This window comes from Scyliorhinus torazame, chromosome 4 (assembly GCF_047496885.1).
Source record: "Scyliorhinus torazame isolate Kashiwa2021f chromosome 4, sScyTor2.1, whole genome shotgun sequence".
In the NCBI taxonomy this organism is placed as follows: domain Eukaryota; kingdom Metazoa; phylum Chordata; class Chondrichthyes; order Carcharhiniformes; family Scyliorhinidae; genus Scyliorhinus; species Scyliorhinus torazame.
In genome coordinates, this window is record NC_092710.1 from 317,009,583 (window position 1) to 317,034,357 (window position 24,775).

The following is a 24,775-nucleotide window of genomic DNA, read 5'->3' on the forward strand; positions in this document are numbered from 1 at the left end:
TATCGAGTCTTCTCAACGATAGACCTCAAATCCGCCTACCACCAGCTCCCCATTCGTAAATCGGACCGTCCGTACACTACTTTCGAGGCAGATGGTCGCCTCTATCACTTCCTCAGGGTTCCCTTCGGCATCACTAACGGGGTCTCGGTCTTCCAAAGGGAGATGGACAGAATGGTCGACCGGTACGGTTTGCGGGCCACCTTCCGATGCCTAGACAATGTCACTATCTGCGGCCAAGACCAGCAGGACCACGATGCCAACCTTGCCAGATTTCTACACACCGCCAATTTCCTCAACCTCACCTACAACAAGGAGAAGTGCGTGTTTAGCACGACCCGCTTAGCCATACTTGGCTATGTGGTTCAGAACGGAGTTCTGGGGCCCGATCCCGACCACATGCGCCCCCTCATGGAGCTGCCCCTTCCCCACTGCCCCAAGGCCCTCAAACGCTGCCTGGGGTTCTTCTCATACTACGCCCAGTGAGTCGCCAACTATACGGACAAGGCCCGCCCACTCATACAGTCCCCTGGCGGCTGAGGCACAACAGGTCTTCGCCCGTATCAGGGCCGATATCGGCAAGACCAGGATGTACGCAGTAGATGAGACGCTGCCCTTTCAAGTAGAGAGCGACGCATCGGACGTCGCCCTAGCCACCACCACACTCAACCAGGCAGGCAGACCCATGGCATTCTTCTCCCGCACACTTCATGCCTCAGAAATTCAGCACTCATCCGTCGAAAAAGAGGCCCAAGCTATTGTTGAGGCTGTGCGGCATTGATGGCATTACCTGGCTAGCAGAAGATTCACTCTCCTCACTGACCAACGGTCGGTAGCCTTCATGTTCAATGACACACAGCGGGGCAAGATCAAAAACGATAAAATCTTGAGGTGGAGGATCGAGCTCTCCACCTATAATTACGAGATTTTGTATCACCCCGGCAAACTCAACGAGCCCCCAGATGCCCTATCCCGAGGTCCATGTGCCAGCGCACAGGTAGACCGACTCCAGGCATGCACGACAGCCTTTGTCACCCGGGAGTCACACGGTTGTACCATTTTGTCAAGGCTCGCAATCTGCCCTACTCCGTCGAGGAAGTACGGACAGTCACCAGGGACTGCCAGGTCTGTGTGAAGTGCAAGCCGCATTTCTACTGGTCGGACCGTGCGCGCCTGGTGAAGGCCTCCCGCCCCTTTGAGCGCCTCAACGTGGATTTCAAAGGGCCTCTCCCCTCCACCGACCGAAACACGTATATTCTCAGTGTGGTCGATGAGTACTCCAGATTCCCCTTCGCCATCCCATGCCCTGATATGACGTGTGCCACCGTCATCAAAGCCTTAAACACTATCTTCGCTCTGTTCAGTTTCCCCGTCTACATCCACAGTGACAGGGGATCCTCATTCATGAGCGATGAGCTGCGTCAGTTCCTGCTCAGCAGGGGTATCGCCTCCAGCAGGACGACCAGCTATAACCCCTGGGGAAACGGGCAGGTAGAGAGGGAGAACGGGACGGTATGGAGGGCCATCCAACTGGCCCTACAGTCCAGGAACCTCCCAGCCTCTCGCTGGCAGGAGGTCCTCCCTGATGCATTCCACTCCAATCGGTCACTGCTGTGCACCGCCACTAACAGCACACCCATGATGTCTTTTTGCCTTCCCCAGGAAGTCCACATCCGGGCTGTCCTCCCAACTTGGATGGAGACAAGGGAGTAAGCCTGATCTCTAGTTGTGGATGATAGGTTCATTGCTGTAAAGCAATGAGCAATTATTTAATAAGATTATAGGGTGGCATGATGGCACAATGATTCGCACTGCTGCACACAGCACCAGGGACCTGATTCAGATCTTGGGTGACTGTCAATGTGGACTTTGTACGTTCTCCCCATGTCCGTGTGGGTTTCCTCCGGGTGCTCCGTTTTCCTCCCACAGTCCAAAGATATGCGGGTTAGGTAGATTGGCCATATTAAAATTGCCCCTTAGTGAGGGGATATGTAGGCTTACAAAACAAAAGGACATGGCAGCATTGCAAGGCAGCTATTTAGGTAATAATACCCAGTGTGTGACAGGAAGGGACAGACGGTACATGTATAAAAATCAGCAGAAAATAGGGTTAAAAGGGGGAAAAATGGTAAAAAAGTAAAATTAATGGCTCTTTACTTAAATGCACATGGTATTCAGCACAAAATAAATTAATTTATGGCACATATTGAGGTTAATTGGTATGATCGTATAGTCATTACAGAGATGTAGTTACAAGCAGATCAAAACTGGAAACTAAGCATTCAGGGGGTTTGTGCCTTTTCGAAAGGATAGACAGGGAGGAAAGCCTTGTTAGCATGAGATGGAACAAGTGTGATAGCAAGAAATGATCTTGTATCGGAAGATGTAGAATTCATACGGGCAGAGGTAAAAAATAACAAGGGGAAGAAGATACTGACGGGAGTAGTTTTTAGGCCTGTTAACAGTAGCTATACAGCAGGTTGGAGAATAAATCAGGAGATAATGAGGGCATGTAATAAAGGCAGTATCTTAATCATGGTGAATACGGAAAATCAAATTGGAACAGGTAGCCAGGAAGAATTCATAGAGTGTATTCAGGGCAGTTTCCTAGAATAATATGTTGCGGATCCAACCAAGACTATTTTGCATCTGGTAATGTGTATTGAGGCAGGTTAAATAAACAATCCCAGAGTAAAAGATCCCCTAGGAAACAGTGACCATAACATGTTAGAATTTAGCATTCAGTTTGAGAGTGAGAAACTTAAATAAGAATAATTACAAATTAATCAGGGCAGAGTTGGCTGGAGTGGACTGGGAAAGGAGTTTAGCAGAAAAGATTGTTGATCAGCAATGGCAGACATTTATGAATATAGCTCATGACTCACGAGAAAGCAATATCCCAGTGAGGAAGAAGGATTCTAAGAAAGGGATCGATAAATCAATCATGGTTAACCAAGGAAGTTAAGGATAGTATTACTGAAAAAAAAACACAATGTGGGAAAGGTTAGTGGTAAGGCAGAGGATTGGGAAAGTTTTAAAAACCAGGAGGAGATGGTGAGTAGGTTGGGACAATGCTCATTGGAGTTTAGAAGAATAGAGGTGACCTTATTGAGACATACAGGATTCTCAGGGGGCTTGACAGGGTAGGCGCTGAGAGGTTGTTTCCACTTGTGGGAGAGTCTAGGACCGGAGGGCATAATCTCAGAGTGAGGGGTCATCCATTTAAAACAGGGATGAGGAGGAAATTCTTCTCTCAGAGGGTAGTGAATCTGTGGAATTCTTTACACAGAGAGCTGTAGAGACTGAGTCGATAAGTATGTTCAAGGCTGAGATAGACAGATTTTTAATCAGTAAAGGAATCAAGGTGATAAGGTGGGAAAATGGAGTTGAGGATTATCATATCAGATCAGTCATGATCTCACTGAATGGTGGAGCACACTCGATGGGCCGAGTGGCCTACTTCGGCTCCAATGTGTTATGTTCTGAAACATAATCACTATACTACCAAATCCTCACTTTTAAGGCATTGACCATTTATTAAGACAGTGACCTGTACAGGGACTACTGATAAGAGGCTGCTGTTATAGTCTATGTTAACGTCAAAAACTATTTAGGAGCATGCCATATTGTTAATTAGCTTCAATAGCCTAATCTACTTCCTAAGATACCATTTTGAGGAGCCCTTAAGATGCCACCTTAGGTGATGGACATGTTTCATTTTACCAAATTTTAACCCTGATAGCAAATGCCACAGTGAAGGTAAAGCTCAGAGTTACTGGATCGAATCCAATCGGAGGAGACTCACCCTCTGTTTTATGGCTGTGATTACATGGTGCAGATCCTGAGACAGAAGTGAGCGTTCCATGTATCTCTCAAACTCTGGATGGGACGCCAAAATGTTCAGCGCCTTCCGACCATAAAACCTATCGGACAACAGAAACTGGACTTAATCTTTTGTAAAATGTTATTCCTTTCTCAGTTTTACAAAACCAATACGCAGAGTAGACAGGGCAAGCCGTTAATCCATCTCCTTGCTTGCTCCGAAAAGCAATTCAAAGTCAAATTGAATCAATTCATTGTCCTCGTAAGAGAGATGTACAAGATCCAAGCTGATAAGAACAGGTATTAACCCTAATCTCAAATTTGATCTTAGCCAAACGGCCGCGAAGCGATGGATGTCACCAATGCTCCTTCTAGGCTGTACAACCTCTCAACAAATCGAAAGGCCACAGACAAGGCAAACCCTTTACGTTACTGTGCCTGCATAGCCCCACACAACACCTTAAAGGTCTTGTGCACTGAAACAGACCACCACTGAACTACAAAAAGAAGCAGAATTGGGGCTGGTTTAGCACAGGGCTAAATAGCTGGCTTTTAAAGCAGACCAAGGCAGGCCAGCAGCGCGGGTTCAATTCCCGTACCAGCCTCCCCGAGCAGTCGCTGGAATGTGGCGACTAGGGGCTTTTCACAGTAACTTCATTTGAAGCCTACTTGTGACAATAAGCGATTTTCATTTCATTTTTATTTTCAATGTATGTTGTGTATCACCTGCACAAAGCTGATAAAACTCAGAGCGGAATGAGCATTTAGATCAATGGAGGTTTTGGAAAGAACATCATCCCACAATCTGATTGGACTGCCACTTTAGTAGCTGCTGGAGTTATAGAATTTACAGTGCAGAAGGAGGCCATTCGGCCCATCGAGTCTGCACCGGCCCTTGGAAATAGCACCCCACTTAAGCCCACACCCGTAACCCAGTAACCTCACCTAACCTTTTTTTGGACACTAAGGGCAATTTAGCATGGCCAATCCACATAACCCTGTGGGAGGAAACCGGAGCACCCGGAGGAAACCCATGCAGACACGGGGAGAACGTGCAGACTCCACACAGGCAGTGACCCAGCGGGGAATCGAACCTGGGACCCTGGAGCTGTGGAGCAACTGTGCTAACCACTGTGCTACCGTGCTGCCCCTGAGATTCAGATATTCAAATCCATCACTATCACCGGGACTGAGATTAGACACCGCACCCCCTGACCCCCCCAGTCCACTAACTATCCAACCATCACTCTCACTGATACTGTTGACGGATGTCCTACAACACCCTAATCTACTAATTACTTTTGGCAACAATTACAAACAAATGTTTTGTGACATTCATCTGTATATCTTTTCAAAGTAGCAGTAGCATAAACTGTAAATGGCTAATGACCCTTGTTAACATTGCAGAGGAATGAAGATGGCATGTGTGATGAATCTAGAATTTGTTCTATATTATGTTTCATATTTGTGGCAGTGGTTTTTAAAAACCTTGATTTAAAATACATACAGGCATGCTGTAGCTGTAATTAAGGTATTGTAAAGGGTGATGCAATGATTGATTTCAACCATTTACTTCTTTACAGAGAGATGGCTAATGAGATATTGTTTTGATTGCTGGAGATTCCCTGGAGAGCAGAGAATTTATGAGGGATTGTACTCAGATGGATTTGAGTGCCTGAATCTCAGAACGCCAGCAGCTACTAAAGTGGGAAGTCCAATCAGATTGTGGGATGATGTAGTTTCCAAAACATCCATTGATCTAAATACTGATAGACCTAGCTAAGGTGATGGATCATAGTGAGATACAGATGATGTAATTAATTGGAGGAGCCAGGTCTGTCTGTAGTGTGCAGTCTTGCGAAATGCTGTTGGTTGAGCAGAAGAATCTGACCAGACAAAAGAATTTTAGATTGTTCCTGAAAAGGCTCTCTCTCTCCAAAAGGTATGCACAGATAAGCAAGTAATCCATTTTGTTAACTTTATTTATGAGTAGCATTTGAACTATGTTGGGTTGCTTAATTGATTGTAAGTTGAAGTTTCTTTTCCTTTTATTTAAGAACTGTTTAACTGATCATTGTACAGCTATTTCTTTGATATTAATGTGGTTAATTATGACTTCCGGTTGCAGCGATGCAGAGCTAAGCCGCACATTTCGGCAGCTCCCGCTATAACGGACTTTTGGGTTCTCCAGAGAAAGAGCGTCGGAGAAAGAGGCTCTAGAGCAGCAGCAAAAACGAGGTGGAAAAAACAAGATGGCGGAGGGCGGAGAGCGACCAGCATGGGGGCCGGACCAGCAGGAGTTCCTTAAGCGCTGTGTGGAGGAGCTTAAAAAGGAGGTGCTGGCGCCAATGCTGTTGGCGATCGAAGGGGCTGAAGGAGACCCAAAAGTGAGGGATAAAACGAACGAGAACGAGGACGAGATCCTGGGCCTGGCGGTAAAAATGGAGGCGCACGAGGCGGTGCACAGGAGGTGGGCCGAGAGACTCGAGGTCCTGGAGAACAGGTCGAGAAGGAAGAATCTCCGGATTCTGGGTCTCCCCGAAGGAGTGGAGGGAGCTGATGCCGGGGCGTATGTGAGTACGATGCTCCAGTCGCTGATGGGTGCGGAGGCCTCTCCGAGCCCCCTGGAGTTGGAAGGGGCTCACCGGGTCCTGGCGAGGAGACCCAAGGCTGATGAGCCGCCAAGGGCAATAATGGCAAGGTTCCATCGCTTCGCGGACAAAGAAAGTGTTCTGAGATGGGCCAAGAAGGTGCGGAGCAGTAGATGGGAGAATGCGGTGATCCGAGTCTACCAGGATTGGAGCGCGGAGGTGGCAAGGAGGAGAGCTGGCTTCAACCGGGCCAAGGCGGTGCTGCACAAAAAAAGAGTCAGGTTCAGCATGCTGCAGCCTGCGCGACTGTGGGTCACTTATCAGGACCGACACCATTATTTTGAAACGCCAGAAGAGGCTTGGACCTTTATCCAAACGGAAAAATTGGACTCAAACTGAGGGGCTGTGGTTGTGGGGGGGATGTTGGTTGTATACGGGGTTGTAAATATGGGTAAAGAATATTTCATGAGTGGGATGATGGATAGGGATGTGGGTAGAGTTCTGGTTAATATTCTTTTTTTTTGTAGACGAGATGGTGGGGCATGTGGGCGGCGGTGCTGGAGGGAGGTGAGACTCGGGGATGGGGGAACTGGGACAATGGCCGCAACAGGAGCTGCGCCACAGGGGGCGAGATGAACATGGAAGAGATGGTCGGGGCGGGGTTCCCCGTCTGGGGGACTGGAGGGTGCGGGAGGCGCGGGCACGGGACTGGCCTAACATAGGAGATGGCTAGTCGGTGTGTGTGGGGGGGCGGGGGGGGTAGCCCCCCAATCCGGCTGATCACGTGGAATGTGAGAGGCCTAAATGGGCCGGTTAAGAGGGCCCAAGTGTTTGCATACCTAAAGGGACTGAAGGCAGACGTGGCCATGCTTCAGGAGACACATCTGAAGGTGGCAGATCAGGTCAGGTTAAGGAAGGGATGGGTAGGACAGGTGTTCCATTCGGGGCTGGATGCGAAGAATAGAGGGGTGGCAATATTGGTGGGGAAGCAGGTGTCGTTTGAGGCCAAGAACATAATAGCGGACAATGGAGGCCGATACGTGATGGTGAGCGGTAGGTTGCAGGGGACGGAGGTGGTACTGGTGAATGTATATGCCCCGAACTGGGACGATGCTGGATTCATGAAACGGATGTTGGGGCGTATTCCAGACTTGGAGGTAGGGAGCTTGATAATGGGTGGGGATTTTAACACGGTGCTGGACCCAGCATTAGATCGTTCCAGATCCAGGACGGGGAAGAGGTCGGCTGCGGCCAAGGTGCTTAGGGGGTTTATGGATCAGATGGGGGGAGTAGATCCGTGGAGATTTGCCAGGCCTTTGGCCAGAGAATTTTCTTTTTTCTCCTACGTACAAAAGGCCTACTCCCGGATAGATTATTTTGTTCTGGGCAGGGCATTGATCCCGAAAGTGGAGGGAACGGAGTATTCGGCCATAGCCATTTCAGACCATGCCCCGCATTGGGTGGAGTTAGAGCTGGGGGAGGAGAGGGACCAACGCCCGTTGTGGCAGTTGGATGTGGGACTGCTGGCAGACGAGGAAGTGTGTGGGAGGGTGCGGGGGTGCATCGAAAGGTATCTTGAGGCCAACGACAACGGGGAGGTGCAGGTGGGAGTAGTATGGGAGGCGCTGAAGGCGGTGGTCAGGGGAGAGTTAATCTCCATCAGGGCTCACAGGGTGAAGATCGAGGGCAGGGAAAGGGAGAGGTTCGTGGGGGAGATTTTAAGAGTGGACAGGAGCTATGCAGAGGCTCCTGATGAGGGACTACTCAGGGAGAGACGAAGTCTCCAGACGGAGTTCGACCTGTTAACCACAGGGAAGGCAGAGGCACAGTGGAGGAAGGCACAGGGGGCGATATATGAATATGGGGAGAAGGCGAGTCGGATGCTGGCACATCAGCTCCGTAAGAGGATGGCAGCGAGGGAAATAGGTGGAGTTAAGGATAGCAAGGGAACTACGGTGCGGAGCGCGGTGAAAGTAAATGAGGCATTCAAGGACTTTTACGAGGAGCTGTATCGGTCCCAGCCCCCAGGGGGAAAAGAGGGGATGCGACAATTCTTGGACCAACTGAGGTTCCCGAGGGTGGAAGAGCAGGAGGTGGCTGGTTTGGGGGCGCCAATTGGGGTGCAGGAGCTGGTTAAAGGACTGGGGAGCATGCAGGCAGGGAAGGTCCCGGAGCCGGATGGGTTCCCGGTGGAGTTTTATAGGAAGTTTGTAGATCTGTTAGCCCTGTTGCTGGTAAGGACCTTCAATGAAGCAAGGGAGGGGGGGACCCTGTCCCCGACAATGTCGGAGGCGACGATCTCTTTGATCTTGAAGCGGGATAAGGACCCACTGCAATGTGGGTCGTATAGACCGATCTCGCTCCTCAACGTAGATGCTAAGTTGCTGGCAAAAATGTTGGCTACGAGGATTGAGGACTGTGTCCCGGGGGTGATTCACGAGGACCAGACGGGATTCGTAAAGGGTGGGCAGCTAAATACCAATGTGCGAAGGCTCCTAAATGTGATAATGATGCCATCGGCGGAGGGAGAGGCGGAGATAGTGGCAGCTATGGACGCGGAGAAGGCCTTTGACCGAGTAGAGTGGGAATATCTCTGGGAAGTGTTGAGGAGGTTTGGGTTCGGGGGAGGGTTTATTAGTTGGGTCAAGCTCCTGTATAGAGCCCCGGTGGCGAGTGTGGTCACGAACCGGCGGAGGTCGGGGTATTTCCGGCTGTATTGAGGGACGAGGCAGGGGTTCCCCCTCTCCCCTCTGCTGTTTGCATTCGCAATTGAACCTTTGGCCATGGCGTTAAGGGAGTCGGGGAAATGGAAGGGGGTGGTCCGAGGGGGAGAGGAACATCGAGTGTCGCTGTACGCAGACGACCTGTTGCTGTATGTGGCGGATCCAGTGGAGGGGATGGTTGAGGTCATGCAGATCCTAAGGGAGTTTGGAGATTTTTTGGGCTATGAGCTCAACGTGGGAAAGAGTGAGCTCTTTGTGGAGCATCCGGGGGATCAGGGAAGAGGGATAGACGACCTACCATTGAGGAGGGCGGAAAAGAGCTTTCAATACTTGGGGATTCAGGTAGCTAGGAGTTGGGGGGCACTGCACAAACTTAATTTGATGCGGCTGGTGGAACAGATGGAGGAGGATTTTAAAAGGTGGGACATGTTGCCACTCTCGCTGGCGGGCAGAGTACAGTCGATTAAAATGGTGGTCCTCCCGAGATTTCTTTTTGTGTTCCAGTGCCTTCCAATCGTGATCACCAAGGCCTTTTTTAAGAGGGTAGGCAGGAGCATTATGAGTTTTGTGTGGGCGAGTAAGACCCCGAGGGTAAGGAGGGGGTTCCTGGAGCGTAGCAGAGATAGAGGAGGGCTGGCGTTGCCGAATCTGGGTGGCTACTACTGGGCAGCCAACGTGGCGATGATCCGTAAGTGGGTGATGGAGGGAGAGGGGGTGGCATAGAAGAGGTTGGAGATGGCGTCCTGCAAAGGAACGAGCCTGAGGGCGCTGGTGACGGCACTGCCGCCGCTCTCGCCGACAAAGTACACCACGAGCCCGGTGGTGGCGGCAACGCTAAAGATCTGGGGCCAGTGGAGACGACACAGGGAGCGTTGGGAGCCTCGGTCAGGGGTAACCATCGGTTTGTCCCAGGAAGGATGGACGGGGGGTTTCAGAGCTGGCATCGGGCAGGGATTAGAAGAACGATGGGACGTTTGCGAGCTTAGGGGCGCTGGAGGAGAAATTTGGACTACCCCTGGGAAATGCCTTCAGGTACATGCAAGTGAGGGCGTTTGTGAGGCGGCAGGTGAGGGAATTCCCGCTGCTCCCGGCACAGGGGATTCAAGACAGGGTGATTTCGGGCATATGGGTCGGAGAGGGCAAGGTGTCGCCAAATACCAGGAGATGAAAGAAGAGGGGGAGGCTTTTGTAGAGGAGCTGAAAGGTAAATGGGAAGAGGAGCTGGGGGAGGATATTGAGGAGGGGCTGTGGGCTGATGCCCTAAGTAGGGTTAATTCCTCTTCCTCGTGTGCCAGGCTTAGCCTGATACAGTTTAAGGTAGTGCACAGAGCGCATATAACGGGGGCGAGGCTGAGTAGGTTCTTTGGGGTGGAGGACAGATTTGGTCATGCCCGGCACTGGAGGGGTTCTGGAGAGGAGTGGCGGGAGCAATATCTAAGGTGGTGAAAGTCCAGGTCATGCCAAGCTGGGGGCTAGCACGATTTGGAGTAGTGGACGACCCGGGAGTGCAGGAGGCGAAAGAGGCCGGTATTCTGGCCTTTGCGTCCCTAGTAGCCCGGCGAAGGATCTTGTTAATGTGGAAAGAGGCGAAGCCCCCCAGCGTGGAGGCCTGGATAAATGATATGGCAGGGTTTATCAAGTTGGAGAGGATAAAGTTTGCCTTGAGAGGGTCTGCGCAGGGCTTCTACAGGCGGTGGCAACCGTTCCTAGACTATCTCGTGGAGCGTTAGGTGAAGGTCGGACAGCAGCAACAGCAACCCAGGGAGGGCGGGGGGGGGGTATCTTTTGTTGGGGGGGGGGGAAAGAGGGGGGGGGGTTTCTGGGGGGCATTGGAGCAAGAAAACACACGAATGATCCGGAAAACTGACATGTACGGGAGGAATCCAATGTACAAAGTTCTGTATCATATTGACTTGCCATGTTCATGTCTTGCTATGCAAACTTTCTTTCTTTTTTGTTACGGGGTAGGGTTGTATGGTTGAATATTTTGTTTAAAAACTCTTAATAAACATATATATATTTTTTTTAAATGTGGTTAATTATGTGTTTAAATTAAAGTTTATTTAACAGAGGAGATACCTATTAGTCCGAGCCATCACTCCTGGTGTGAAGTATCGGCACAACATCGTGGGCCGAAGGGCCTGTTCTGTGCTGTATTTTTCTATGTTCTATGTTCTATCTTTTCCTCACTGCTTTACAAATTGAAAAACTGTTTGGACATCAATAACCAAACAACATGCAATTAGAGTCTTAACTTTACCCAGAATATAGTCATTTTGCAATGCCACTATGTTACTCAGCAGCTTAGCCTTTGCACTTCATAAAGCAGCTCCATGCACTTTTAACCTTTTCACCCAAAGAAATCTATATGAAAAATGAAATGAAAATCGCTGGTTGTCACAAGTAGGCTTCAAATGAAGTTACTGTGAAAAGCCCCTAGTCGCCACATTCCGGCGCCTGTTCGGGGAGGCTGGTACAGGAATTGAACCGTGCTGCTGGCCTGCCTTGGTCTGCTTTAAAAGCCAGCGATTTAGCCCAGTGTATATTTCTGTTTCAACAAATTAAACCCTGTAAAGCATTAACCTACAAAGTAACTCCGCTCCCCTCCCACCCCCACCCTGAATTATACTGTGTTTTCAAATCCAACTACAGACTATCCAGGAAGTCAAACCATTACAGTCCCTCATTTGTAACCCCTTGAAGGTGATAAAACAGGTATTTTAAAATGAACCTCTGTAGAAATCTTGCCAATTTCTGAAGCTGTTTCATGATCAATACAGCGAATAGATGAAGATTAGGGACTGGTTTAGCACAGGGCTAAGTAGGTGGCTTGTAATGCAGACCAATGCCAGCAGCGCAGGTTCAATTCCCGTACCGGCCTCCCCCGAACAGGCGCCAGAATGTGGCGACTAGGGGCTTTTCACAGTAACTTCATTTAAAGCCTACTTGTGACAAGAAGCGATTTTCATTTCATTTTCATTTCATTTCACGTGGGCTTGTGATGGCCGATCAGGAATACAAAACCCTTTCACACAGGTAAACAAATTTGTGAAACAGGAGTTGCGAAAGGCAGAGGTTTACTGTATCACACCGACAGTCATTTGTAGGGTTGCGTTTTACTGGGTCACGTAGACACCCTCCTAGATTTGACAATGGTTGATAAAAGAACTGGCAATGTGACAATAGGTGCATGGCTGTTTTGATCAATAGTGAGATTTATCAGTGGAAGTAAAAATCTTATGGAAACCTGTAAATAGAAGAGAGAAATTAGCTTGTGTAGGGTAGAAGGATTCAACATTCAAATAATTGCTCCAATTATCTTCGAGGAACAGTCCTTGCAATAGTGGTTAGCACTGTTGCTTCACAGCGCCAGGAACTCTGGTTTGATTCCCGGCTTGGCTTGTCTGTGCGGAGACTGCACGTTCTCCCTGTGTCTGTGTGGGCCCGGTCCGGGTGCTCCGGTTTCCTCCCACATCTGTTTGGATGTGATGTCTTGTTCCAAACCATACAGCCAGGTGTTTATGAAGACAGATTTTTAAAGTAATCTTTATTAGTGTCACAAGTAGGCTTACATTAACACTGCAATGAAGTTACTGTGAAAAGCCCCTAGTTGCTTCACTCCAGCACCTGTTCGGGTACACTGAGGGAAAATTCAGAATGTCCAATTCACCTAACAGAACATCTTTCGGGACTTGTGGGAGGAAACCGGAGCACCCGTAGGAAACCCAAGCAGAGATTGGGATCTCTGCTTGATCGGGGAGAACATGCAGACTCCACACAGACAGTGAGCCAAGCCGGGAATCGAACCTGGGACCCTGGTGCTGTGAAGCAACAGTGCTAACCACTGTTACCAAGACTGATGGGTAAAAACAACTGGAGCAATTATTTTAATCTTGAATCCTTCTTCCACCCCACAGCCACCCTCAAACATTCCCACTAAAATGCTATCACAGCTGCTGCAACATCTGCTCACACCTTGTTTCCTGATTCCCATCCTGTGAAAATTTCACCATTGTTTGAACAATCTGGTCTGTATTGTCCTTGGTCCCTGATAGCAATCTCTCAGCTCCAAGCTGTTCAGCAACACACAGCAGGTTCTCAGCAGTGCACCTCCGAACATTGGGATTGCGGTGGCTGGATAATGAGACACAAAAAATATAAGCAATGTATTTTGGCAAACTTCTCTTTTAACTCTGAAAACCGAAGAGGTGATGGAAAGCGCACATTTCCTGACCATTTCGGACATTGTGATTTTAGGAATCTGAATGAGGAAGGAACAATATACAAGTTGGACTTGGTTTAGTTAACAGTGGACTTCATACATGTATTTTTGATTGCTGAGAAATGTTGATCCGAGCAATCAAGGATGGGGATATTTGTGGCGCCTCCTCCTCCAGTTTATTGTTTAATTATCCACCATCATTCATGACTGGCTGTGGCAGGACTAGAGTTTAGATCTGATTTATTTGTCATGGGATCACTGACACATGTCTATATGCTGCTTCCGCAGTTTAGCCTGCAGGTAGTCTTATGTTATAACTTCATCAGATTGGGCTCGCATTTTTTGGTATGTCTGGTGCTGCTCCTGGCATGTCTCCTGGTGTGGTCTCCTGGCGTGGATCCCTGGTGTGGTCTCCTGGTCTGGTGCGGTCTCCTGGAGTGGTCTCCTGCCATGGTCTCCTGCCGTGACTCCTGGCACAGTCTCCTGGTGTGGTCTCCCTGCGTGTCTCCTGGAGTGGTCTCCTGGCGTGGTCTGGCATGGTCTCCTACATGACTCCTGGCACAGTCTCCTGGCGTGGTCTCCTGCCATGGTCTCTGGCCGTGGTCTCCTGGCGTGGTCTCCTGCCGTGGTCTCCTGGCATGGACTCCTGCCGTGGTCTCCTGGCATGATCTCCTGCCATGGTCTCCTGCCGTGGTCTCTTGGTGTGGTCTCCTGGCATGGACTCCTGCCGTGGTGTCCTGGCGTGGTCTCCTGCCATGATCTCCTGCCGTGGTCTCCTGGTGTGGTGTCCTGGTGTGGTCTCCTGGCGTGGACTCCTGCCGTGGTCTCCTGGCGTGTCTCCTGCTGTGATCTCCTGCCATGACCTCCTGGTGTGACCTCCTGGTGTGGTCTCCTGCCGTGGTCTCCTGGCGTGGACTCCTGCCGTGGTCTCCTGGCGGGGTCTCCTGGCGTGGTCTCCTGGTGTGGTCTCCTGGTGTGGTCTCCTGGCGTGGTCTCCTGGCGTGGTCTCCTTGTGTGGTCTCCTGGCGTGGTCTCCTGGTGCGGTCTCCTGCCGTGGTCTCCTGGCGTGGTCTCCTGGTGTGGTCTCCTGGTGCGGTCTCCTGGCGTGGTCTCATGCCGTGGTCTCCTGGCGTGGTCTCCTGGTGTGGTCTCCTGGTGCGGTCTCCTGGCGTGGTCTCCTGCCGTGGTCTCCTGGCGTGGTCTCCTGGTGTGGTCTCCTGGTGCGGTCTCCTGTCGTGACCAGGCTTGGGCTCCTGGCAGCGACGCCTGGTGCGGTCTCCTGGTGTGGGCTCCTGCCATGGGCTCCTGCCGTGGTCTCCTTCCGTGGTCTCCTGCCGTGGTCTCCTGGCATGGTCTCCTGGCGTGGTCTCCTGGTGTGGTCTCCTGGCATGGTGTCCTGGCGTGGTCTCCTGGTGTGCTCTCCTGGAGTGGTCTACTGCCGTGGTCTCCTGGCGTAGCCTCCTAGTGTGGTCTCCTGCCGTGGTCTCCTGGCGTAGCCTCCTAGTGTGGTCTCCTGGTGCGGTCTCCTGGCGTGGTCTCCTGCCATGGTCTCCTGGCGTAGCCTCCTAGTGTGGTCTCCTGGAATTGTCTCCTGGTGTGGACTCCTGGTGCGTTCTCCTGGTGCAGTCACCTGCCGTGGTCTCCTGGTGCAGTCACCTGGCATGGTCTCCTGCCGTGGTCTCCTGGTGCGGTCTCCTGTTGTGATCTCCTGGTGTGGTCTCCTGGCGTGGTCTCCTGCAGTGTCTCCTGCCGTGGTCTCCTGGCATGATCTCCTGGTGTGTTCTCCTGGTGAGGTCTCCTGGTGCGGTCTCCTGGTGCGGTCTCCTGGTGTGGTCTCCTGGCGTGGTCTCCTGCAGTATCTCCTGCCGTGGTCTCCTGGTGTGGTCTCCTGGCGTGATCTCCTGGCGTGTTCTCCTGGTGTGGTCTCCTGGCGTGATCTCCTGGCGTGTTCTCCTGGTGAGGTCTCCTGGCGTGGTCTCCTGGTGCGGTCTCCTGGTGCGGTCACCTGGCGTGGTCTCCTGGCGTGGTCTGCCGTAGTCTCCTAGCGTGTTCTCATGGTGCGGTCCCCGGCCGTGGTCTCCTGGCATGGTCTCCTGGTGTGATCTCCTAGCGTGGTCTCCTGGCGTAGTTGCCTGCCGTGGTCTCCTGGTGTGGTCTCCTGGTGTGGTCTCCTGGTGTGGTCTCCTGGCGTGGTCTCCTGGCGTAGTCTCCTAGCGTGGTTTCCTTTTGCGGTCTCTGGCCGTGGTCTCCTGTCGTTGTCTCCTGGCGTGGTCTCCTGCCGTGGTCTCCTGGCGTGGTCTCCTGGCGTGGTCTCCTGGTGTGGTCTCCTGATGTGGTCTCCTGGCTTGGTCTCCTGGCATGGTCTCCTGGCGTGGTCTCCTGGCGTGGTCTTCTGGTGTGGTCTCCTGATGTGGTCTCCTGGTGTGGTCTCCTGGTGTGGTCTCCTGGTGTGGTCTCCTGGTATGGTCTCTTGCATGGCCTCCTGGCGTGGTCTCCTGGCGTGGTCTCCTGGCGTGGTCTCCTGGCGTGGTCTCCTGGTGTGGTCTCTTGGCATGGACTCCTGGCATGGCCTCCTGGTCTGGTCTCCTGGCATGGTCTCCTGGTGTGGTCTCCTGGTGTGGTCTCCTGGTGTGGTTTCTTGGCACGGTCTCCTGGCGAGATCTCCTGCACTCCTGATGGAACTGGGTTTAATCCTCTGGCTTGATGGTAAAGGTAGAGTGAGGGATATGCTGGGTCTTGAAGTTACAGATTGAGGTTCAATACAGTTCTCCAGATGGTGGTGGTCCACAGCATCATCATTGACAAGGTTTAGGGTTAGGGCTGCATCTGACCTGAATCTAACCCATTTGGCAGTGTCAGGCACAACACATCAAAGGCTAACCTCAGTGTGACGGTGGGGTTTCATCTGCACAAAACCTGTGCAGTTATCACTCCTATCAATACTGCCATGGACAGATGTGTCTGCGACAGGTAGAGTGGTGAAGACAAAGTCAAGTAGCTTTTTTCCTCTTGTTGGCTCTTGTTGGTTCCCTCAGCATCTATTGCATACCAAGTCTGGCAGTTAGGTCCTTTAGAGTTCTACAACCTCGGTTAGTACTGGCACTACTGAGCCACACTTGGTGATGGACATTGAAGTCCCCTGCTCAGAGTACATTCTAATCCCTAGTCACCCTCGGGGCTTCCTGCAAGTGGTGTTCAATATGGAGAAGGACTGATTCATCAGCTCAAGAAGGGCAGTAGGTGGTAATCAGCAGGAGGTTTCCTTCTGGTACATCCTACCGGTAGGATAGGACATACCTCAGGGATGGTGAAGGTGGTGCCTGAGACATTCTCATATATAATCTGTGACCAGACCTGCTGAATAAAGAAAGGAACTAACTTGAAGCTTCTACTCTTTATCGTGAAGGTCTGATACTGCCCGATTCTGGGGAAAATTGTGATTCGATATCACCCACTGTTGGCCTCTCTGAGGGCCCTTGAGGCATGGGAGGGTAGGGCCAGGTACAGTCATTGTTATCTCAATCCAGTGTGCATCCTTCTTTCACCAAAATGTCTTGAGCTACTTCCAAAGTTTGCTTCATTCTGAGGTTCCTTTGATAACACCAATGGGGTTTTCTCCATCAATGTCTCTGTGTGACTGCCACCATGTTGTGAGATGTGCTCTCCCATCTTGGACTTTGGTGCAGAACGTGGTCCATAGACAGACTGGGGACATGGTCTGGTATCTGCTTAATACTTGTTTATTAGTGCTTCACCTAAACAGGTTACCGAGTAGGCATGGAGCACCCGGGCCTGATTCTGACCTCTCTCCCTCTCCAGAGGGAGACTAACACATGTCTGACAGTGTCAGTGGTATATCATCATCTACGACAGATATTAGCATGTCCAATCTGTTAACTACTACAAGGTGGAGGGGATAAGGGAGCAAACTACAAAGATAGGCCTCACATGGCTGAATGTTCGACTGCTGGTAGTGGGGCCCATAGGGAAAGGCTGCTGAAGAAATGGAGAGTTTAGGGATGAAGACAACTTGCATTTATAAAGCACTTCTCACAACCACTGGATGTTTTGATGCACTTTACAGCCAATAAAGTACTTTTGAATTGTGGTCACTGTTGTGATGTCGACAAACTCCAACAAACAGCAATGTGCAGATAATCTAGCTTTTTATGATGTTGATTGAGGGATGAATCTTAGCTATGACACCCGCTCTTGTTCAGAATAGTGTCGTGGAACCTAGAACGACCACCCGAGCAGGCAAAATGGGGTCTCAGTTTAACACCTCGTCCAATTGACAGCACCTCCAACAGTGCAGCGCTTTCTCAGTTCTGCACTCGATTTTCAGCATTGACTTGGTGCTCAAGACCTGCAGTGGGACTTGAACTTGCATCCATGTTACCAACTGCACCATGGCCAGAGTGACCAATAATCTCTTACCCAGCCCTTTGTCCCGTGTCCAGAGCTGCTAGGGGTAATTCCTTTCTCCAAATCACAATTAAATTAGCATAAAGAACCAGTTATTGATGAATCTTCTGAGACACTACCTAAACCCCCAATGTTAACACATTTCTAAGTGACGCTTACATATTTGCTTACTTTAAGCCGCCTGCGATGAGGGCAGTCAGTGCCCGTGATGGGCTCACACTCTTCGCCATAATGGCCAGCGCCTTGACTGCCTCCTCTCGGATAAACTCGTTGGAGTCGCCCGTCTTGTGAAGCAGGATTCTGGTCACCTCGTCCACTTCCTGGTCCATGTTCCTCTTCAGCTGGGAGAGGAGTTCACTGAGGGACAAGATCGCAGAACGGGCAACCTTGGATCGTAGGTTATTAACCTGGGAAATTCAAAACCTTTCATCAGCATGATGCGACCATCAATTCACACGAAACAGAGAGTGGAGGTAAACTGTGGCTTTAATCAACTAGAACAGTGCCTGCCTGCGACTGCTCTGCTAGTGAGAGCCGCCTACAGGGCTCTTTATACCTCCCCTCAAGGGGTGGAGCCAGGGGCGGAGCCCACAAGGGCACCAACATGATACATTCCAGGTAATACCTTACAACAGCGTGATACAGTGACATACATTGTGAATGGTGAATGCAATATGTTCACCACACAGCACACAACGAAGTTCGGCCTCCCTCGTTCATCTGTTCGCCAAGGGCTACTTATAGGGCTGTAGAGATACTGCAATTAAACTACCAGAGAATTTGCACTGCAAAGACTTGTCCGCATTGAAGTTCATCTAACTCCATCTTACCACAAGGTAACATCATGTCAAAATTGGAGGCAGGGTCCAAAAACATGTATTAGGATCCAGATGAGCATAGTCATAGTTCAAGTGGTGGTCCAAATGGTTGAAAATCATTGGTGTAACTCCAGGAGACCCCCCACCCAACCCATCTCACTCAATAGAGCGATGGGCCTAGATAGAAAAATGTGCTTCAATCCTGAATCTATAGCCCTGGAGTCACATTAGCATTTCCATCATTTATCTTCTACACTGCATGTTTCGCAGCCCATTCACTACCTTGATCATCCACTCCCTTCACTGCCGGCACAGTGTCTGGACTGTGTACTATTTATAGGCTGCACTTCAGCATCTTTTCAAGGTTTCTTCAACTGCAATTCCCCAAACTGTGATCGATTCCACCTGGATGGACAGGAGCAGCAGGTACAAGGGAATGTCGCCACCTCCAGGTTTTCCGAATTACACACTATCCCAATGGAGACAAAATTCAGCGTTCCTTCATCATCACCAGGACCAAACTGTTGTAGCTCCCTAACTAGCAGCATTATGCTTGACAGGGGTTGAGGAAGCGAGAGACTTTGGAATGCATGCCCACAGATTCTTGAAGATAGCAGGACCGGGCAGGTGGGCAAGGTGATCAAGAAAGTATATGGACGCTATCTTTTATTGGGCGAGGTATTGAATACAAAAGCAGGGATGTAATGCTGGAACTGTATAAAAGGCCACAGCTGGAATTTTGTGTACTGTTCTGGCCCACTTCCCCGCCCTATCCCATAACCCCGTAACCCCACCTAACCTGCACATCTTTGGACTGTGGGAGGAAACTGGAGCACCCGGAGGAAACCCACGCAGACACAGGGAGAACATGCAAACTCCACACAAATGGTCACCCAAGGCCGGAATCAAACTCGGATTCCTGCCGCTGTGAGGCGGCAGTGCTGATCACCATGCCACCATGCCGCCCCTTGATAGGTAAGACCTGTTTCCCCTAGCTGAGGGGTCAATAACCAGGGGCATCAATTTACGGTGATTGGTGAAAGGATTAGATCGGACATGAGGAAACTCTTTCCGCCCAGAGGCTGGTGGGGGTCTGGGATTCACTGCCTGGGTTAGTGGTTGAGGCTGAAACGCTCAGCTCATTTAAAAGGAACCTGGATCTGCACCTGAAGTGATGTAACCTGCAGGCTGCGGACCAGGTGCTGGGAGGTGGAAACAAAAATGAGCGGCTATTTTTTTTTCCTTTGGCCACGCATTCACGATGGGCTGAATGGCCTCTTTCTGAACCGTTGCTTTTCTATGGTTCTGTGGGTGGGAGAAATTCATGCGGAAAGGCTCCCTGCCAACATCCAGAGATGGCATTAAATGTTGGCCTTTCTAGCAACACCAATTTTCCAAGAATGAATGGACTATAAATGTAGCTCCTCAGGCCAATATAACCATCGTGAGAAAGTGTCTCCTCTTCCTCCTGCAATCCAATGCCCTGCCTGGATACATTTGAGCTATTGCAAGATAAATGGATGAGGAAGATTGTGCAACATGTCCCTGTTCATAAAAGCTTCAAGGCAACAAGGACCAGCCAACACCCCACACCCTGGGCAGGATTCGCTCACCCCGGGGCCGGGCCGGAGAATCGCCGGGACGGGCATCAATCACATCACGCCACCCCGACGCTGGTCCAGCGAACCTCTGGAGAGCGGGAAATGGGTGCCATTGGCGCTGGCGCGGTCAGCGCAGCGCCGGTCAGGGGCCAGATGTTCCGCCCGGGATGGGCCGAGCAGCCACGCAAAAAAAGCCGAGACACGGCGGCGCCGTTCACACCTGCTCTTACCCGACAGGACCTCGGCGTGGATCCATCCAGGGGCAGCCTGGTGGGGGGGAGGGGGGTCTGACCCCGGGGGGAGGGGGGGGGGCCTCCACTGTGCCCTGGCCCGCGATCGGGGCCCACCGATCGGCGGGCCAGCCTCTTGGGCGGGGGGCCTCTTTTCTTCCACGCCGACCCCTATAGCCATGTTGCATCGTGGACGGTGCGGAGTAGGGAGCCACCGCGCTTGCGCGCATTGGCGCCGGTCCCACTGCGCATACGCAGACACGCGGCGCCCATCTGACGCCAGGGATCGGCAGCTGGGGCGGCGTGGGTCGCTCCAGTGCCGTGCTGGCCCCCTGTAGGGGTCAGAATCGCTGCTCCTGAGGTCATGATGACGCCGTCGGAAAACGCGACATCGTTTACGACGCAGTCAACACTTAGCCTCAGGATCAGAGAATCCCGACCCTAGTATCCAAATGTGTATTCAATTATTCTGGGTTTCCAGCTCCACTCACCCACCCAGGAATCCATATTCCATATCTTGATCTCTTTTTCTATGTGGAGCTTTTTTTTTTCCCTATTTGGAAATTTGCATGCTGTTGTCCCATTGTCACAGCTCGGTTTGAAGTAATGTTCCAGATTTGTTTTCATTAGCAGTATTCATGTATAAACATGAGGAACATTCAAGGGCACCTTCACAGCTAGACGCAAGGAAATCTATTCACCATTTTACATTGCTCTATCCTCACTTCAAGGCTTCAATAAGTCATGGGTGGGTTTCTCCGCGCCGCTGCCCCCGATTTCTGGTGTGGTGCGCCCCCACCGGCATCCTGATTCTCTGCCCCCCACCCACCACCACCCACTTCCGGTATACAGCTACTTCCCTTTACAAAGATACCACAGACTCTCTTGCCTTTTCAGACAGGGCATTCCGGATCATAGAACGATCCAATAAGTCCCACTCCCCACTTTGTTCCTCAAAACCAAAGTAAATCTCTTGCCCTTTTGTGGAAAGGGGCTCTCTTTTCTTCCCTTGGCTGCAACCAATAAATGGACAGATCCAAAAGTTGACCCGCTTCCTTTTTACTTCCTCAGATATTTACAGGCCTGCAATGCCTACATTCTTATGGTTCTAAGTTCAGAAAAAGACCTTCCTTGGCTGGGGTCTTGGAGAACAAGGAAGCCGGTTTGTGGAAGTGGAGCTGTTTTCTGGACACACCACCCACCTCCTTTGTCACTGCCAAGCAGACAGGGTGAAGCCTCGTGAGGAGAAGTTCCTGGTGAAAGTGAGCCAAGCGTCGAACACTAGACAGCCCTTTCCTCTTCATCTCCCTGAAAGAGCAAAACCAAAGTCAAAAACCTGGAATTTGCCGGCTGAAGTAAATCTTTCAAATCTCACGCAGCCCATTAAGTTAAGCCTTTGGCCACATTCACCATATGGACTCGATGTGTGAGGGACGGGTTTTGCGAAGCATGGCCTTGCGCGTAGCCAGCGACTTCTGAAATACTTTCTCCCAGTTAATGATTTGGAGTTGAAAATCAGGGCACCGGACCCAGAATTTTCCAATTGCCGCTGGTGAAGTGAAAAGTATTACCATTCACATGGGGCCTCGATAAATTTAACCTGCATCATATTGTTCTTGGCAATCCGAGATGAAGGCTGAAGTCCAGGGAGGAGGACACTGCCCAGGATTAGGCAGAAGAGGAGCTAAATCAAATAGTTCAGTTGGATAATATTTATGTATATGCTTGTATATGCATAGAATCGTAGAATCCTGACAATGCAGGAGGCGGCTATTCGGCCCATCGAGTCTGCACTGATCCTCCGAAAGAGCACCCTACCTAGGCCCACTCCCCCACCTTATCACTGTAAACCCCCCCCGAACCTTTGGGCACTAAGGGAAAATTGAACACGGCCGATCCACCTGGCCTGCACACCTTTGGACTGTGGGAGGAAACGGAGCACCCGGAGGAAACCCACGCAGACACGGGGAGAACGTGCAGACTCTGCACAGACAGTCACCCAAGACTGGAATTGAAACAGGGTCCCTGCCGCTGTGAAGCAGCAGTGATAACCACTGTGCCACCGTGCTGCCAAGGCTTCGGTGCTGGTCCTCTTGGCCCCTTCAAGAACTGATGTTAGTAATGTGGAAGCTCATTACCACTAAGATGCTGGGAAAATTTGAGTTAGCTGAGGTGATCGTAACAGGATAAGCTCCCACAAGTGTTCATAACAGAAATTCTGGGGTGGAGGTCAATAACCATAAGACATAGGAACAGAATTAGGCCATTCGGCCCATCACATCTGCTCCACCATTCAATCATGGCTGATATTTTCTCATCCCCATTCTCCTGCCTTCTCCCCATTCTCCTGCCTTCTCCCCATAACCTCTGATCCCCTTATTAATCAAGAACCTATCTATCTCTGTCTCAAAGACACTCAGCGAATTGGCCTCCACAGCCTTCTAGGGCAAAGAGTTCCACAGATTCACCACCCTCTGGCTGAAGAAATTCCTCCTCATCTGTTTTATGGCATCATCCCTTCAGTCTGAGATTGTGACCTCGGGTTCTAGTTTTTCCTACAAGTGGAAATATCGTCTCCACGTCCACTCTATCCAGGCCTCGCAGTATCCTGTCAGTTTCAATAACCTTCCCCCTCATCCTTCTAAACTCCGATGTCCTCAACCTGAGGATCTTCCATCCATTCTTCTCAATCTCTGGAAAATCTTGTGGTTTCACAATGCATGGATGCGAAGCTCAGTGATTAAAATGCTGATTTAGAATATTTATCCTTTGGCTATGTATATGGTGACTGCAGACTTTGAACTTGCAAAAGTGCCCAGGGTTTCCAGTGCTTCATTTTTAATGAGACTGTGGAAATGCAGGCAGTGTGCTTGCAACTTCATGAGCTACAACTGAGAATTGAATTACAGAATCACACCTAATCTCCATCCATTACAGCTCCACACTTTATCGAGTATTCCTCTTCATAAAGTCACTCAATAAAGTTATCTATCTCTTTTTGGGAATTCCCACCCTGTCACTTAATTCAAAAAGGTGAAAGTCTGACAATTTTTATAATGCAAGAAGTTATTTTGAATTGTCAGGAGAAGAGTGCATTACAATCTCTAAAAGATCCAGGTTTCCATTTCAAAACTACTTTTGCCCGTTCAGTCTCGATGGGAAGGTTAAGTGAAACCAGTAAAGCTGGAGATATCTGCAGTTAACGTCCGGTGCCCTTTGCACAAATGCTGGCATTAAGATCTAGTCGGTTGACTTTAGAAACAATCTTATCATAGAGTCCCTACACTGCAGAAGGAGGCCATTCAGCCCATCGAGTCTGCACCAACTCTCCGAAAGAGCACCCGACCTAGGTCCAATCTCCTGCCCAATCGCCCTAACCACACCTAACCTATTTTCCTATTAGTCTTGCTCAGTCTTCATTATGGATGGGTATTAAAAAAGAAACATTTTGGAGAGTATTTATATTTACACCGATAAGTAGATTCCAGCCAGGCTGACTAGTGTTTACAGCAAATCTCAAGTTTTGGTCAGCAGATTGACAGTGACGCCTTAGCTTTACTGAATCTTCAGGTGAAAACAGATGAACACATCTATTTGCTAAAATAATGAGCAAAGAGACTTGATGCCAATGCATCATGTGTTTGATGATATTATCACACAACTGAATTTCAAGGAAGTACTGATCTCATTGGCCAGATGTGTCCAAGTAGCGGCCAACTGTTTGAAAATAGGTCAAAATTGGCATCAGGAATAAGGCCTTACATTGTTATATCCACACCAGCCATCCTCATATGACAAAATGCAATTGCTCAGAACTTAAGACAGGGATGGAAATCTGTAAATGATCCACAGAGATTGCAGACAAGGACACTGAGCTCTACTGCTAGAATTAAGTGAATAACGATATAAAGCACTGACTGGGTAGCCATACAATCAGCGTTACAGTAAAGCTGCACGTGGTTTTGTTTCCTTAGTACTTTCCACCTCCGAATACCACAACCAGACTGATGTGGAGCAGGACCATAGCACAGACCGGTCAACATAGACCAGGTTTTGTGCTGAGGATTTCCTGCCTCGGCAGAATCTCTCCACAGCTTTGGTGACGTTTGGCCTGACCAATTTGCCAGGAACTGGGTGATAGATAAGATCATTGGGAAGGCATCTGATGGATTAAAGCCTCGGATGTGTGGTAGTATCATAACTATCAGCATTACACGGGTTAATGTAGTACCATGAATAGCCACCAGAGAGAGCTGCAGATACTACTATATCAGTGATGCAAGACCTTAGGGGAGGAGTAAGCAGGAGACAGCTAGTGAAGGTCATCAGAGCAGTTAGTGTGAGAA

At 50.2% G+C, this 24,775-nt stretch overlaps 1 protein-coding gene across 5 annotated transcripts in view; it reads right to left on the reverse strand.

Annotated features, from left to right (window-relative positions):
- The window catches only part of LOC140411094 (TOG array regulator of axonemal microtubules protein 2-like), a 205,094-nt gene that overhangs the window by 14,355 nt on the left and 165,964 nt on the right, over positions 1–24,775 (reverse strand). For all 5 annotated transcript variants that reach the window (XM_072500123.1, XM_072500120.1, XM_072500122.1 and 2 more), the window contains 4 exons: positions 21,632–21,737; positions 17,952–18,187; positions 13,109–13,267; positions 3,803–3,920 (listed from right to left, as the gene is read on the reverse strand). In XM_072500123.1, the coding sequence (XP_072356224.1) occupies positions 3,803–3,920; positions 13,109–13,267; positions 17,952–18,187; positions 21,632–21,737 (619 nt within the window). The remainder of the gene's footprint in view (positions 1–3,802; positions 3,921–13,108; positions 13,268–17,951; positions 18,188–21,631; positions 21,738–24,775) is intronic.